The sequence below is a fragment of the Hippopotamus amphibius genome, chromosome 14 (assembly GCF_030028045.1).
Source record: "Hippopotamus amphibius kiboko isolate mHipAmp2 chromosome 14, mHipAmp2.hap2, whole genome shotgun sequence".
In the NCBI taxonomy this organism is placed as follows: Eukaryota; Metazoa; Chordata; class Mammalia; order Artiodactyla; family Hippopotamidae; genus Hippopotamus; species Hippopotamus amphibius.
The window spans coordinates 17,102,528-17,118,056 of NC_080199.1; the positions used below are offsets into that span (position 1 = coordinate 17,102,528).

At 40.5% G+C, this 15,529-nt stretch overlaps 1 protein-coding gene across 1 annotated transcript in view; it reads left to right on the top strand.

Moving 5' to 3' along the window:
• LOC130835552 (ATP-binding cassette sub-family C member 4-like) overlaps positions 1–15,529 on the top strand; it is a 169,376-nt gene that overhangs the window by 90,710 nt on the left and 63,137 nt on the right. The window contains 1 exon segment of the mRNA XM_057707190.1: positions 8,439–8,589. Within this exon segment, the coding sequence (XP_057563173.1) occupies positions 8,439–8,589 (151 nt within the window).

Genomic DNA, 15,529 nt, shown 5'->3' on the forward strand with positions numbered 1-15,529 from the left:
CAAATTCCCTGGAAGAGTTTAGTAAAACTATTTTTGCACAATGTATTTGTAAAGGCCTCTGGGCCTAAAGTCTTTTCTGTGGGAAATTTTTAAATTATGGACTCAAATTCTTAAATCAATATGAAATTATTCAGATTTTCTATGTCATTATGTCAGTCTTTGTATATCACTTTTCAAGACATTTGTCCTTTGCATTGAAATTTAAAAATTTATCAGCACAATGTCTAATCCTCTTTGTAATATCCATGGTATCCCTTGTGTTATCCTCTTTTAATTCATGTTAATGGTAAATGTTTCCCACCCTTTTTTTTTTAATTTTATGCTGCGTGTGTGTTTGTTGATTTTTCTGTTTAGAAGTTAGTTTTTTATTTCATTCATGTCTACTTTTTCTTACTTCCATTTTCCTACATACTTTAATATGCTGGGTTTTTTGTTGTTTTTGTTTTAATTTTAAGATGGATCTAGTTGGGAGATTGGGACTGACATGTATACACTGCTATATATAAAACAGATAACAAGTAAGGCCCTACTGTATAGCACAGGGAACTCTACTCAATTCTCTGTAATGAACTTTATGGGAAAAGAATCTAAAAAAGAGTGGATGTGTATATGTGTAACTGACTCACTTTGCTGTAGAGCAGAAACTAACACAACATTGTAAATCAACTATACTCCAATAAAAATTTAAAAAAAAAAAAGATGGATCTTAAAACTTTAGCTTTTTTTTTTTTTTTTTTGGTTAAGACTTTATTTTTCATTAGAGCATTTTTTCAGTTCACAATAAAATTGAGGAAGATATAGAGATTTCCCATGTGTACTCTGTAGCCTTTAAAAAAATGTTTAAAGCTGTAAATTTATCTCTAAGCACAGCTTTAGTTTTCAGACCTCAAAGTTTAATGTTAGTAGGTTTTCATTTTCTTTTATGTCAAAATACTTTCTAATTTTATTGTTATTTTGAACTAGGTGATATTTTCAAGTGTATTTTGAACTTCCAAACATTTATTGATTTTCTAGTTACCTTTTTGCTACTGATTTCTAGTTAAATCCAGGTAGGTTAGAATATGTCCTGTATAATTCTGTCCCTTGAAGTTTCTTGATTCTTGCTTTTAGCATAGCATATGTGTAATTGAAAAGAATGTGTTATGTAGCTATTGACTGCAATGTTGTATATTTCTTAATTAGGTCAAGTGTGTTAATCATGTTTTCAAAATCTTCTATATCCCTATTGATTTTTATCTGCTTGTTTTATCAGTTGCTGAAGTGAGTTTAAATCTCCCACTGTGAGTATGGAATTGTCTATTTCTCCTTAGTTCTGTCAAATTTTCCTTTTTATATTTTGGAGCTATGTTATTAGGATTATATAAATGTAGATTTTCTAAAATATTTTCTAGATCAGTTGATCCTATATTCATAAGAAATGTTTTCCTTTGTTTCTAGGCATCCTTCCTAACTTCATGTTCATAGCAGTGTAGATAGATACTCCAGCTTTCTTTTGGTTAGTGTTTTTAAGGAGACCTTTTTCAGTTTTTTATCTCCACTTTTACATGCTATTATTTTTAAGGTGTGCCTTTTAAAAGTAGCAAATAGATGGACTCCAGTCGTGAATTTCTTAATAAGCTGGAATCCTAACAAAAGGTAGAAAGGAAGCTATTGATCACTGAGATGTGCTGAATACAAAGGAAGAAGCGCACTACCTTTCCCTAGTGCTTTCTGTTGTGTTGGTTAACAAATCGTAAACCAAACACCACCATTCACTCTTCAGTGGAGTTAGTTGTGATTCTTATTTGGGAGCTAATTGAAGGATACACAGGTCCCAGAGCTGGTGTGGTTGTGAAAAGATCCAAGGCAGCCAAATGAGGGATGGAGGTGTGATTAATGTGTCCCAAGGAAAGGACAAGTTTAGAAAAGCTTGGTTTTAGGGTTTATATAGATCTCATTGTACAGATGAGACACACCAATGTTCTATAACGTTCTAAGTTAACCAAGTTAACAGAGTTAACCGAGTTGGATGGGGTCAAAGGAAACAGAGATGAAATAGGAGGAATCTGGGAACCAGAGCTGATCTCTGAAACTCCTGAGATGTGCACGGTACCATATCAGCTTACATGCAGACTCAGTACTGACCCTAGATTGGTATTAAGTTTAGGAGCTTACATTTAAAAGCCTTCCATGTTTTTCCTTTTGCTTCTACATATATTTATCTTGTGATTGAAGGGTAATGAGTATTGTTTGACAGGAATTACATTTTATTTCTTAATCTATTCAGAGTTTTGTCGTCTGTTCACAATTTTACTCTCTCCAAAAGAATCTTGTGTTAGCAGTGTAATCTCTGTGATACTCAGTTCATTGAAAGTTTTTTTTTAATCTCAGATGTTTCAAGAATAAATAAGTAGAAGAATCTCTCCTACACCCATATCAGTAAACAGCTTACTGATCAAAAATTAGTCGTCATTTTTTTTCCTCTCTAAATCACAAGGAAATTGCCTTGTTTTCTTGCCAAGAAGTGAATCTCACTTTGTTCGTTGCACTTAAGTTGTATTTTTTGCAAAATCAGAGTTTAAGGCAATCTGGATGATTTGTACTTACCACAGCTTGAAACAGAATTCTTAAGCGTCTTACCGCAGAATTTAAAGCTTTGAAATTCTTTTGAGGTGTTAGCAATTTTAATGGTCCTGATTTTATTTTTTAGTACTGTAAACAAATAATAAAAGAAGTACTGTCTACTGATTAAGTGGTTTTATGATTAAATACGTATTTCACATTGTGCTAATGTAGGTATGAGAGCAAGCAAGCGAGAATTCAAACAGGAATGGAGTGAGCCAAAAGTGTGGATGGCATGTTTATTTGCATAAAATAAGAAAAACAAATTTTACTGCTGTTTATAGAAAACATGTTCTTTGGCACAAGCTTCACAGAGACTATCAGGAACACAATCCCTTGGAATTAAGTTTAAAGTATGAGGGTGAGCCAAAAATTATCTGCACTCTGTTTATATTAAAACTTGTATAAATTCTACAGCCAGCGTGTGGATAATTTTTGACTCACCCACATAACATGTAGGTAGATACCTAGGAATTCCTACAGAACTGTAAGGAATTTGCAAGTTAAACAGGGCCTTGTATTTCAAACTGTGCTTGTGAAAAGAATATGTTAAAATCTGCAATATTATGATACAGTGTTAATTCTACAGGTTGAGACTTACTGGTGAAATAATGTTTTTTCCACCATCCAAATATAGATGTTAAACATTTAAAATACTTAACCTCATTTTGTGTTCTTGGGGTTTACATGTTTATTAAAATTGGATTGGGTTTTTTTTCCCCAAGTCATTGTGCTTTTTGGGCCTAAAACTCACCTTTCTTATGAGATTTTCTTTTTTCTTATTTAAAGAATAATTCTTAAATCAACACATGTTAGTGTGTTGTATTAGAGAGCACTTTTAAGACCTTTTAATGATCAGTCTGCTCTGTGAGCTGAGTAGGCTGTTATTCCCTAATTAGCTAGGAATCTAGGACTGGTTGCCTCATGGAAGAGACCAGATACGACCCCAAGAAACCCAACAAAATTAGAAAATGCAAACATAAGGGAAAATATGTTAAAAAGCAGTGTATTTAGATGTTAATTTTTTAAATATGAATTTTATCTCTATATGGGATACAGTATCAGGCAGAAATTAAAAGGACAGGCTTGCGGTCAAAAATGACTGAATTACCTGACTTTGGGCAAATCACTAAGCCTCTCTGAGCATCAGTTTCCTGCTTTGTGGAGGATGGAGAGGATAATCCCTCCTACTCAGACTTAATGTGAAAATGAAATTAAATAATGTCTGTGAAATACTTGAGAGTGGGGCACATGGCAAGCCTCGTGAAATGTCCTCCGTTGTTGGTAATTGGGAGGGTGGGGTACCCATCACTTCTTTGCTTGTTGCCTAGATCTAGAGAACTGTGGCATTTCTTCAGCATTATGAGGAAACTTGCCATGGGCACTAGCCATAAAGCAGTGTCTTATTTTTCAATTTTTTTTGATTGGGCAGGTTTTTAAACAAAACCATTAACATTTTTCATAAGCATTATTTTCTTTTCCTTTTCTTTACTGCTTTTGTATATACCTCACTAACAATTTATTTAGATGCCAGTGTGGTTTGTCAGAAACAGCTGCTCACGGGACAGCATCTTTTCTGAGGATGAGAGGTACTCATTAGACATTGTTTCCATAGGTGGTGGTGACAGTGTCCTCTGCCTTAGTCATCCTGACATCCTAATCAGGCTGTTTGCTTGTACCAAGAAGGCTGACCTGGAATGGACACAGTTGAATTTCCTGGGATTCACTAGTGTACGAGATCTAGCTTTTGTACTTCCATTGGTATCAATACACCAGTTTATGGTGCATGAAATAGAAAATGTCAAGTTGATCTTCCCTTTGGACTGTATTGTTTTGTTGATTCAGAGGCCCACCACATTTTCCCATAGTCTCGCATAAATGCTCAGCAGTTTCATAACAGTAAGTCTTCACCAAAAAAAGTGAAACTTGAAACATAAAGAGGATATGGAATAAGAAGAGAAACATCTCAAAAAATGTTGACTTGCTGCCATATCCCTAAGATTATCAATCTTTGGAAGACCTAGAGTTAGGAAGAAAATACAGAGAGGACAGAAATTGTAGTTGGCATGAGGTTTATTGGTCATATCATTTTAAAAGTGCATCTTCAAACAAAATAGACCTCAGATACGATTTTCACTGTGACCAGAGAAAAGCCACAGTCACTTTGGTACATGTGACGTCATCACCACATCTAGGAAAAATAGGACCTACTCCGATATGTCCTTGGGTACCAAGCTGTTCCAGTGGTTAGAATGAGAGGCCTTCTAGGGTCCAACTGCATGAGATTCTTAAGATTCTTTTAACCCATAAATCTGCTAATATACCATCCGTCCTCTCCTGGCTTCTGGCATCCAGAGCACACTAAAGGGTGGTAATAATGGACTTAGAGTTTCTATTCATTATGTATGAACTGGTAAGCACTTTATATATTATCTCATTTAATTCCCAGCACCATGATTTTATTTTATTGGTATATCCCATTTTTACTAAGATCGAGAGTAGGTGTAGGGTCTTATCCTCCCTGTTAATATTCAAGAAGTTTTACCCTAAACCCTATCTCAGCATGATACCAGGCTAATGGAATTTGCACTCCAGGTGTAGGTTGTCATTCTCTGCAAACTAAAAAATTATTCTGAATTGTGAAAAATCACCATGTACTTGCAAGTGAAAGATTTTATCCAAGAATTTTTTGTATTTGTTCATGTGACTTCGTTGACTTTGGATAGAATATCCCAACTGGTGTGCTCCAAATGGGTTATAAGCATATCAATATGATTCCCCTTATTTCTTGGGGCATCAGGACTTGGGTCACTTGCTTCTGGGTCAGCATGCTTCTTGCTGTGTACACATCATCGTCTCTGTGCTGTAGTGAGAAGAGGTACAGAAGCACTGGCCATGGGAGTGGGCTATCAGATGGGCCTGAAATCCAATCAGATGAGGGTAATTATGTGTGTAGCTTGGATTAGGTTCCTTGGGATTCCTGGGAATGTGGAAGGAAGAAATGAGATTGACTTCAAGGAAGGGATGCTTGTTATGCACCAGAATCTTTTGTTTACTTCTTCAGATGTTGGCTTTTTGCTTAGATACTATTTTTATCTTCTACCAGCTTCTGTAAAGAGTTTGAGACAGCTGGCAATAAAAGATTCACAAATGTATATACATAGATACTAGATACATATAAATGTAAACCAGTCCATTGTGTGTGTGTATACACATATATAATATATATATATTTGTATAATTTCATATCCAATCCACTATGAGGTTGGCATTAATATGTCCTACAAGTAGAAATAAAACTGTTAGAGAAAGCCTCTTTGTATTGCTTCAGAATTTAGTGGCATGAAATCTGAGGGACCTAACATAACTTGGGAGCTTTTGAGATCAACAGTTACCTACTGGTCTTTAATGGTACCCAAGGAAAAAGCATTGGCACAGCTCCTGTGGAGCCCTTCATTTTTTAAAAAACTTTTATTTTATATTGGAGTGTAGTTAACGCTGTTGTGTTAGTTTCAGCTGTACGGTGAAGTAATTGGAGCCTTCATTTTGATCTTACCTCTGCTATCCAGGTAAGCTGCCAGGCTGGGTTAGCCATAAAAGGCTCTCACCTGGGGAGAGCCAGATTATTGAAACTGGTGAATATTGTCTTAATCAAATGATGTGAGTCTGCTAAAAAACAAACAAAAAAATATGATTTAGATTTTTTCTTAATTGACATTTTAGCAGGTTTTTTCCCTGACAACTAATTATGGCAAGCCAAGTGACTTAACACCAGACATAGAAGGAGCTGGATAGGACCCCGCCTCATGAGCATGATGGGTGTAGCAGGGTGAGATGCATCAGTTAATCTGGTAGTTGTAAGAAATCGTTCATCTGTAGGTATAATAGATCATATCAGATAGTCCTATTTTTCCCCACTTATGATTGGAATTTGTTCTTTCAAAATCCCACCCTCTTCACTCTGAGGTGTATATTGATACCAAAGCAGAGGCTGGGAGAAACAGGAAAAGCACATGAGTCAACATCCAGACACTGCCGTCTGATGCACAAGGGCTCCTGGGCAGAAAGCCACAGCTCTGGATGTTTCCTTCTCTTCCAGGCTCCTCCTGCCTTCAGCTGTGGCTCTGGGATTCCTTGAGTACAAACTGCTCCTGTCTTTTTCCACAACCTACAGTACCTTCCTGGGAAAACTTAGGACAACCACTTATACCCTCCCAGCTTTGTGTCTCTTACATATAAATGGACATGACAGTTCTTGCTCTTCTCACTCACAAGATGGTTGTGAGGATCCTCTGAGAAAACAGATCTGGAAGAGCTGTGAAATGATAACCCAAGTCTCTGTGGTACAGGCATTACCCCCACTAACCCATCCCTCAGAGATGCTCCAGGGCCAGCTGCCCCGGGTGACAAGGTGGGGAAGGTGCTGGTGAGCACGGGATGCAGAACAACCGGTGTTAACTTGGGCAAGCATCTTAACCTTCCCAGCCTGGCTCCTTTTTAGTCAAAATTTCCATCAACTGTGATTACTACCTTCAAATTATTCATGCCACTCTTTGATTTGTTAAACCAGCCTGTAAAATTCAGTCATTGGCCTCTTCTTCAAACTCTCTGAAAAGTGTTCAGGTGTTCTTCCCTGTGTTTCCCCAGCACTCTGCACCTTGTGCAGATCATCATGGATTGGTATTTATCTGAGATCATGAACTTCAGAGGTCTTGGCCCAGGCCCTGTGAATCCACACGTCCCCACCATTTGACCCCACTTTCATTGCAGGCGGATGCTAAGTGTTGATTGCATTCCTATCGCCTGACGCTTTACACCGTGATATAGTACTTTTCCTGACAAAGACAGATACTTAAATCAGCATCAGTCAGTGACTTGGGTTTCTATTCTACCTGCTGTCTTTTTAGACCAAGATCATTTTCCGAGATAAAATCATCTCACGGGATGAGGTGATGATTAAGTGAATGTTCATTGAGCTCTTAGCACAGTGGCTTCTATATAGTAAACACCTGGCAAATGGCATCTGCTGGTGTTATAATCTTTAGCCTTTGAAATGGACATTTTAAATACTTAATGTAATGATAGAAAGTTGGCTATATGTTGGGGGAAAGCTTAAATATGTCACAGTGGCTTATGACGTGGGCTCATCAGCTCTGTGACTTAGGCTTTGCAGTCTCCATAAATTGCTTTTCCTCTCCCTGTGCCTCAGTGTCTCCATCTGTAAAATGAGAAAATACTGTTACTCGATAGGGCTATTGTGAGAAATAATGAGTTAATACATATGAAGTTTTAAATATGCAGCCCTGTACACAGTCAGCACTCAGTAAATGTTAACTATGGGTAGAAAACCAAGAAAGAGGAATTCCCACTTCCAAAGGTCAACATTTGAATTTTTCCCCTTTTTCTGGACACTGAATTTATAATTAACCACTTCTTTATCCCTACATGTGTAGCTGAGGCTTCTGGATTCCTCATCTGTGATACCTGCTCACTCATCTCTCTAGTAACACCTACTCACTTGTGATAGTTTGCCATTCAAGTTCTACTCTGTGAGTCTCAAATATTCTCAACTGTGAAAAATAGTAACACCTGCCTCATAGGAATACTAAGTGTATTAAAAGAGCTAATACCTGGAAAGTTCTTATCAGAGTGTTTGACACACAGTAAATATCATGAGGACCACCTATAATTTTATTTCTTTGGATGGGAAAGCATTCCCTACTATTCCAACACATCTTCTGTGGAAAGGAGTTTAATCCTAACGAAACAACCAGTTAAAGTTTATCTTTGAAAAGAATCCTTGACAAGGAGGCCTCTATCTATTTTCGCTATTTCAGACATTTCTGCTTGTGATCGGTGTGGTGGGCGTGATGGTGGCGGTGATTCCTTGGATTGCAATACCTGTGGTTCCCCTTGGCATCATTTTATTTTTTCTTCGGCGATATTTCTTAGAGACGTCACGAGATGTCAAACGCCTGGAATGTGCAAGTGAGTACCGGGGCTCTCAGGTTGGGATGGCAACGCAGGCTGGCTTCCATTTATGCCATAATTAACCAGACCCCTGAAATTCTGCAAACTCTGGCTTCTGGAATTGCTCACCAAGTCAACGTTAGGTAATTGAATATTATGGCCACTGTGAGTCAGTGTGACCCTTTAAGGCAAATGGAGCTGGTGGCAGGTCGGCTGCAGCTTTGCATTTTAGCACACGGAGGATAGATGTGAACACCATGAGGACAGGGACCGGTTCTGTCTTGTTCATTGCATACTTCCTAACAGTGAGTAAGCACACAATAAACACTTTTCTAAAAAATAAAATATTTCATTTTGTTGGAACTAATGCGGAAAATACGGGATTTTTCTTCCCCTGAAGTTACCAGAAATGACAAGGAAAGGAAAAGATTAGGAAAATCAAGGAGTCATTAGGAAATATATGTCAGAACTGACATATCTGAAAAATATATTCTTTCATATGTTCAAAAGATGGTAAGTAAGTTGCAGTTGTTAAATGTTTTGAAATGATAACCCGGTTATTTTCTGGTTTTCTCTTTATCATCACCAGTATTTGGGGTGATGTTTGTGGTCCCCATTCCACAAAGCTGTTCATAAAACTAATGCTGAAAATAGTCCCCTTAGGAGGACACAGGAGGGGAAATCTGTTCAGTACACATTTAGGCTTATTGCTCCATTCGACTTCCTAGTTTTAGAATAATGGGGAACACATTTTATGATTCATCATTCTATTCTACAGGTAATCAGAGAGGATGAAATAATCCAGAGTTTCTCATTATTAATGCATGTATTTCATCAATATTAAAGCAAAAAATCATGAGGAAACTATTTAGAAATGTAGTATATTTTTATAACATTTTTTATTTTAAAGTCTATTTTATCTGATATGAGTATTGCTACTCCAGCTTTCTTTTGATTTTCATTTGCATGGAATATCTTTTTCCATCCCTTCACTTTCAGTCTGTATGTGTCCCTAGGTCTGAAGTGAGTCTCTTGTAGACAGCATATATATGGGTCTTGTTTTTGTATCCATTCAGCCAGTCTGTGTCTTTTGGTTGGTGCATTTAGTCCATTTACATTCAAGGTAATTATTGATATGTATGTTCCTATTACCATTTTCTTAATTGTTTTGCTGTTGTTTCTGTAGGTCCTTTTCTTCTCTTATGTTTCCCGCTTAGAGAAGTTCCTTTAGCATTTGTTGTAGGGCTGGTTTTGTGGTGCTGAATTCTCTTAGATGTTGCTTGTCTGTAAAGCTTTTGATTTCTCCGTTGAATCTGAATGAGATCCTTGCTGGGTAGAATATTCTTGGTTGTAGGTTCTTCCCTTTCATCACTTGAAATATATCATGCCACTCCCTTCTGGCTTGCAGAGTTTCTGCTGAGAAATCAGCTGTTAACCTGATGGGAGTTCCCTTGTATGCTATTTGTCATTTTTCCCTTGTTGCTTTTAATAACTTTTCTCTGTCTTTTATTTTTGTCATTTTGACTACTATATATCTTGGCGTGTTTCTCCTTGTGTTGATCCTGCCTGGGACTCTCTGCACTTCCTGGACTTCCTTTCCCATGTTAGGGAAGTTTTCAACTATAATCTCTTCCAGTATTTTCTCGGGTCCTTTCTTTCTCTCTTCTCCTTCTGGGACCCCTATAATGCGAATGTTGGTGCGTTTAACATTATCCCAGAGGTATCTTAGGCTGTCTTCAGTTCTTTTCATTCTTTTTTCTTTATTCTTTTCTGCATCAGTGATTATCACCATTCTGTCTTCCAGGTCACTTATTCGTCCTTCTGCCTCAGTTAATCTGCTATTGGTTCCTTCCAGTGTATTTTTCATTTCAGTTATTGTGTTGTATATCTCTGTTTGTTTATTCTTTGATTCTTCTAGGTCTTTGGTAAACTTCTCTTGCAACTTTCCAATCTTTGCATCCAGTCTTTTTTCGAAGTCCTGGATCATCTTCACCATATTATTCTGAATTCTTTTTCCAGAAGAGTGCCTATCTCCTCTTCGTTTAGTTGTTTTTCTGGTGTTTTATCTTGTCCCTTCATCTGGTACAAAGTCTTTTGCCTTGTCATTTTCTCTGTCTTTCTGTGGCTGTGATTGTCAGTTCCATAAGATGAAATACTGCTGATACTGCTTGATTCTGTTGTCTGCCCTCTTGTGGAGGAAGCTGTCTAGGAAGCTTGTGGGTGTTTCCTGATGGGAGGGACTGATGGTGGGTTGGGCTGGGTGGGCAGAGCTCAGTAAAACTTTAATCCAATTTGGTGGGTGGAGCTCAGTGACACTTTAATCTGCTTGTCTGCCAATGGGTGGGGCTGTGTTCCCACCCTGGTGGTCGTTTGGCCTGAGGCTATCCAGCACTGGAGCTTACAGGCTCTTTGGTGGGGCCAATGGTGGACTCTGGGCAGGCTCAAGCCAATGAGCACCTCTCAGAACCCCTGCCGCCAGTGCCCCTGTCTCCTGGGTGAGCCACAGCTGCCCCCCATGTCCACAGGCAACACCCCAACACCAGCAGGTAGGTCTGGTTCAGTCTCCTGTGGGGTCACTGCTTCTTCCCCCTGGGTCCTGGTGAGCACACTTTTTTGTGTGCCCTCCAAGAGTGGAGTCTCCATTTCCCCCAGTCCTGTGGAGATCCTGCAGTCAAATCCTACTGACTTTCAGAGTCTGATTCTCTGGGGATTTCTCCTCCCATTGCTGGACTCCCAGGTTGGGAAGCCTGATGTGGGGCTCAGAGCCCTCACTTTAGTGGGTGGACTTCTGCAGTATAACTGTTCTCCAGTTTGTGAGTCACCCACCCAGCATTTATAGGATTTGATTTTAACGCAATTGCGCCCCTCCTAGCATCTCATTGCGGCTTCTCCTTTGTCTCTGGATGTGGGGTGTCTCTTTTGGTGAGTTCCAGTGTCTTTCTGTTGATGATTGTTCATCAGTTAGTTGTAATTCCGGTGCTCTTGCAAGAGGGAGTGAGCACATGTCCTCCTACTCTGCCATCTTAATCCTATCTAATAATAAAAAACTTTTAAGAGGCATTTATCTTAAGTATTTGTGTAAAGGATAGTTGGTGTCAGTTTCATAAAGGCTGTAGAAAAAATTTTCATGCATCAGGAGAACCAGGTAAACTCCCATGAGGTCTGGTTTTGTGAGGTGTTTGGATGGACTGTGGAGCAGTGGAGTCCAGGTGTGTGTGACGTTCTGCCGATGTGACTTGGTAGGATGGTAGAACCTGGGAAGGCAGAAGAGGAAGTGATGAGCTCCATCCAGTCTTCTGTGTAGACAAGGTTTCAGATGTTTTATGATTTGAGGCCACTCATGAAATGGGGTCATTCAGCAGTCTTGTTGCAAAGCAGATCTCTGGTACATTCAAAGAGGGGTTGTTCCAGAAGGAACACTTGACAGAGATCTTTGTCTGGAGTGAGGGTCACTTCCCATCCATATGGAAGTGGAGAGAAGGGCATCTTCTGAGGATTTTTTGAAGAAGTGGTACAAGATTTTCTTAGTGTTTGATCTAGAGAGTCTGAGAACTTTGGCACCATTCCTGTGGAATATTGGGATTTTTTTCACCCTGAGGCTGCAACAATGTGAGACAATACATTCAATCTGGGTATTGCCTCCTCCATAAACCTAGATAACCAGATGCGGTTTTAGTTGATTAGAACTATTTATTTTCTGTATCTAGGTAGTAGATCTGTGCCGTAAATAATAACATTGCTGTTTTCTCTAAATATTAATTGATTGTATGTCTTAAGGTCACTGCTGGAGCCGCCAGCAGAAAGAAGGATGTTTGATTGCTGTGGCCAGAAGGCATAAACCTGCTTCATCCTAGTGCTCTGAAGGACTACTGAAGTCCCGAGATTTATTTTCATATCCTACTGCCCAGCTGCCTCTGGAAGCTTAGGCTGACATTTGTCATCTTAATGACAAATCTGCAGCTGATTATAATGGGATTTGGGGGCATATTTTTACAAAAGTGAGCATAGCAATGATCAGTCGCAGAGCAGTGCATAAAACCAGGGTGGCATTTGGTTGTCTTTCTCTAGCCAACTTTGCATTTGGCAGTGCCTGAGTGATGAAGCCATATCCAGATTCTGTCTGAAGGGTGCTATGATCAGCTAGCAATGTCTGCCACGGGCATTGCTAGAAGAAGGTTAGCACATGTGCCAGGTGTATTCAGACCATGGATCCTCAAGTCTGCTGTTTTATGGGGTCCTCATGGCAGATTCCCAGGGACTTTGCTCAACCTACGGTGCTTAATAACATATGCCATCATGGCTAAGTCTGTTGGATATTAAGCTGAGTAAGATTTGGGGGCTTTCTGAGCATAAATAACAAAGTCTGGAGAAAAATGCATGTAGTTACACATGAGCATCCTTAACCCTGATTATCCTCCCTCTGAGACACTGCAGCTGTGATTAAAAGCACAAGCTTGGGAATAAGACAGAGTTGGGTCTGACACCCAGCTCTACCACTTAGGTGGGTTAATTTACTTAGTCTTGGACAGTGAGTGCTCTTAATCCCTCAGTCTCTGGGATTCTCATGAGGATTTCTTGAGTCAGTTCTTGTAAAGTACTTGCCAGCCACTGCCAAAGCCACCAGAACCTTGAACATGAAGGAATTAGGAACATAGTAACAAGTGGTAGGTCTCATGTAGCGTGAATAGTAACCTGCAGCAGGGCTGTCAGCCCAGGGTCCTTGTATGCGGTTCCCTGCCCTCCCCCTGCCAGGGAAGATCTGCCGACCTTGTGAGATGTGTCCCCAGAGTCCTCAGGGTTGTGGAAGACACACCTGTCGGTCTTGTGACCTGTAGGGTTACATGCGTCTGTGACTGCAGACTGATACCGTGGCTGGTACATGGTCTGCTTCAGGACAGCGAGCTCAGTCTTTGTGGAAAAAAGGATGTTACATTGGACAACGTGATACCAGAGCCTCAACATCCCCTCTCCCTCTGTACTAGTTCATTTTCTTTGCAGACTCTCCAGTTCATTTATCCTGGCATCCTGCTCATTCCTAGGTGGGGTTTGCAAGAAACAGGATGGCTTTTCATGGGTCCTGATTTCCACTGGACCACTGTAACTCTTGGGCATGAGGTGAGATAGATGATGGGGTGTTTGGGTTCCTTGGTGGTCAAGGCTGAGACAACACCTGGTTTCTAAAGTCGATCTGCCCTCCATCCCTAGTGGCAAGAATCACCTGCAGCTTTGATCTCCTGAATGAGGGAAGCAGGTGAGGGGGACTAAGCTGAAGAGTTCATTCCAGGATTCTCCCAGGTGAACAGCCACATCTACTTCCTTCTCAGAAGCCTTGCCTGTAATGAACAGTGTTGATGTCACAACATTTGCTCTAGAAATGAAAGCCTGGTTGTAGTGAGTTTTCTACACCCTCTGGAGCTGGGTTCTCAGCATCCTCCTGGCAGGGTATTGGGCCCTGGAATCCTCATGTGTTATCCCTGTGAGCACCCTGTTTCCAGACTGACTGAGTTCGGGGGGTGAGTTGGGACACCTGCTAGGGGTGCAGAAAAGGCCTGTACAGAGCTCCCACCTTTCTTATTTGGAGCAAGAGCTCACTCTGTGTTTGTGTTGCTCTTATAAGTGCAAAGTTATAGGAAGCTAAAATAAAAAGTTACTCAATAGAATGAAGAGAGAGAACTGTGTGGATGCTGAAATAGGAACACAGGCATACAACTGGATGATTAAAAAAAAACACCAAATCCCTTTCGGCTCTTTGCCTGAATTAAGTACAAAGGGGAAATGTTAGATCATGTCCCCGTTCAGAGAAAGTTTTTTTCTTAAAGCAATATCACAGGTGAGGGCCCATAACAGTTAAAATTCCTGGTCAGATGTCCCAGTTGGAAAGAGCCCCAGGGCTGAGGGAATGGTCAGCTGGCCCACAGCCCAGGGCTTCCCACCCTCTCTGAGCCCCAGCGTCTCTGGCTTGTAGAACCAGGGACACTAAACATAAGAGGATGTTCTGTATCTTTGCCCATTTGTACCCCAGCACCCACTACACACACCTGCAGTGCCCATGTGCATGTTGGTAGTGACTGAACTGTCACCCAGACAGGCATTCATATGCTGGGCTAAGGAGTCAGGCCCTGAAAATAACTTGGAGTTCTCCCCCATGATTCTTTTTCCCCATCATTTTATAAATTTATTTATTTATTTTATTGGCTTTGTTGGGTCTTTGTTGCTGCACACGGGCTTTCTCTAGTTGCGCAAGTGGGGGCTACTCTTCCTTGTGGTGCATGGGCTTCTCACTGCGGTGGCCTCTCTTGTTGCAGAGCACCAGCTCTAGGCGTGTGGGCTTCAGTAGTTGCGGCACATGGGTTTAATAGTTGTGGCTCACGGGCCCTAGAGCACAGGCTCAATAGTTGTGGCGCATGGGCTTAGTTGCTCTGCGGCATGTGGTATCTTCCTGGGGCTGGGATCAAACCCGTGTCCCTTGCATTGGCAGGCAGATTCTTACCCACTGCACCACCTAGGAAGTCCCCCATCATTTTATAAAGCCTCTGTAGCCTCCTGCAAGATAAGTGATCTAAACTTCCACTAAATGCCCAGGTTTTCCTAACAGGTCTTTTCTAAAAAATACACAAATAACAAAGTGATGTCAGTATTTCCTGCTGATACAGCACAAGTTATCACTCATCCCAGACAGAGGTCAAAGGCTCGCAGTCTACCCCTGACAATAGCAAGCTACAGCTTCATTCACAGTGGGGAATGAAAACCATAAGCGGTCCTTCCTGCCCAGCAGCCTGCGGCCCACCTGTTCCCTGAGGGGCAGTAGCCTGACCCTGTGCTCGTGGTCAGTATGCTCTTAGAGAAGATGGCAGCAAACAAATGGCCAATCATGTGATACCAGGCTCCAAACCCACACGAAGCCACTCAAAAGAGAATGGCCACTAAGGCCACAGTCAGATTCTAAAAGGGTGATGCC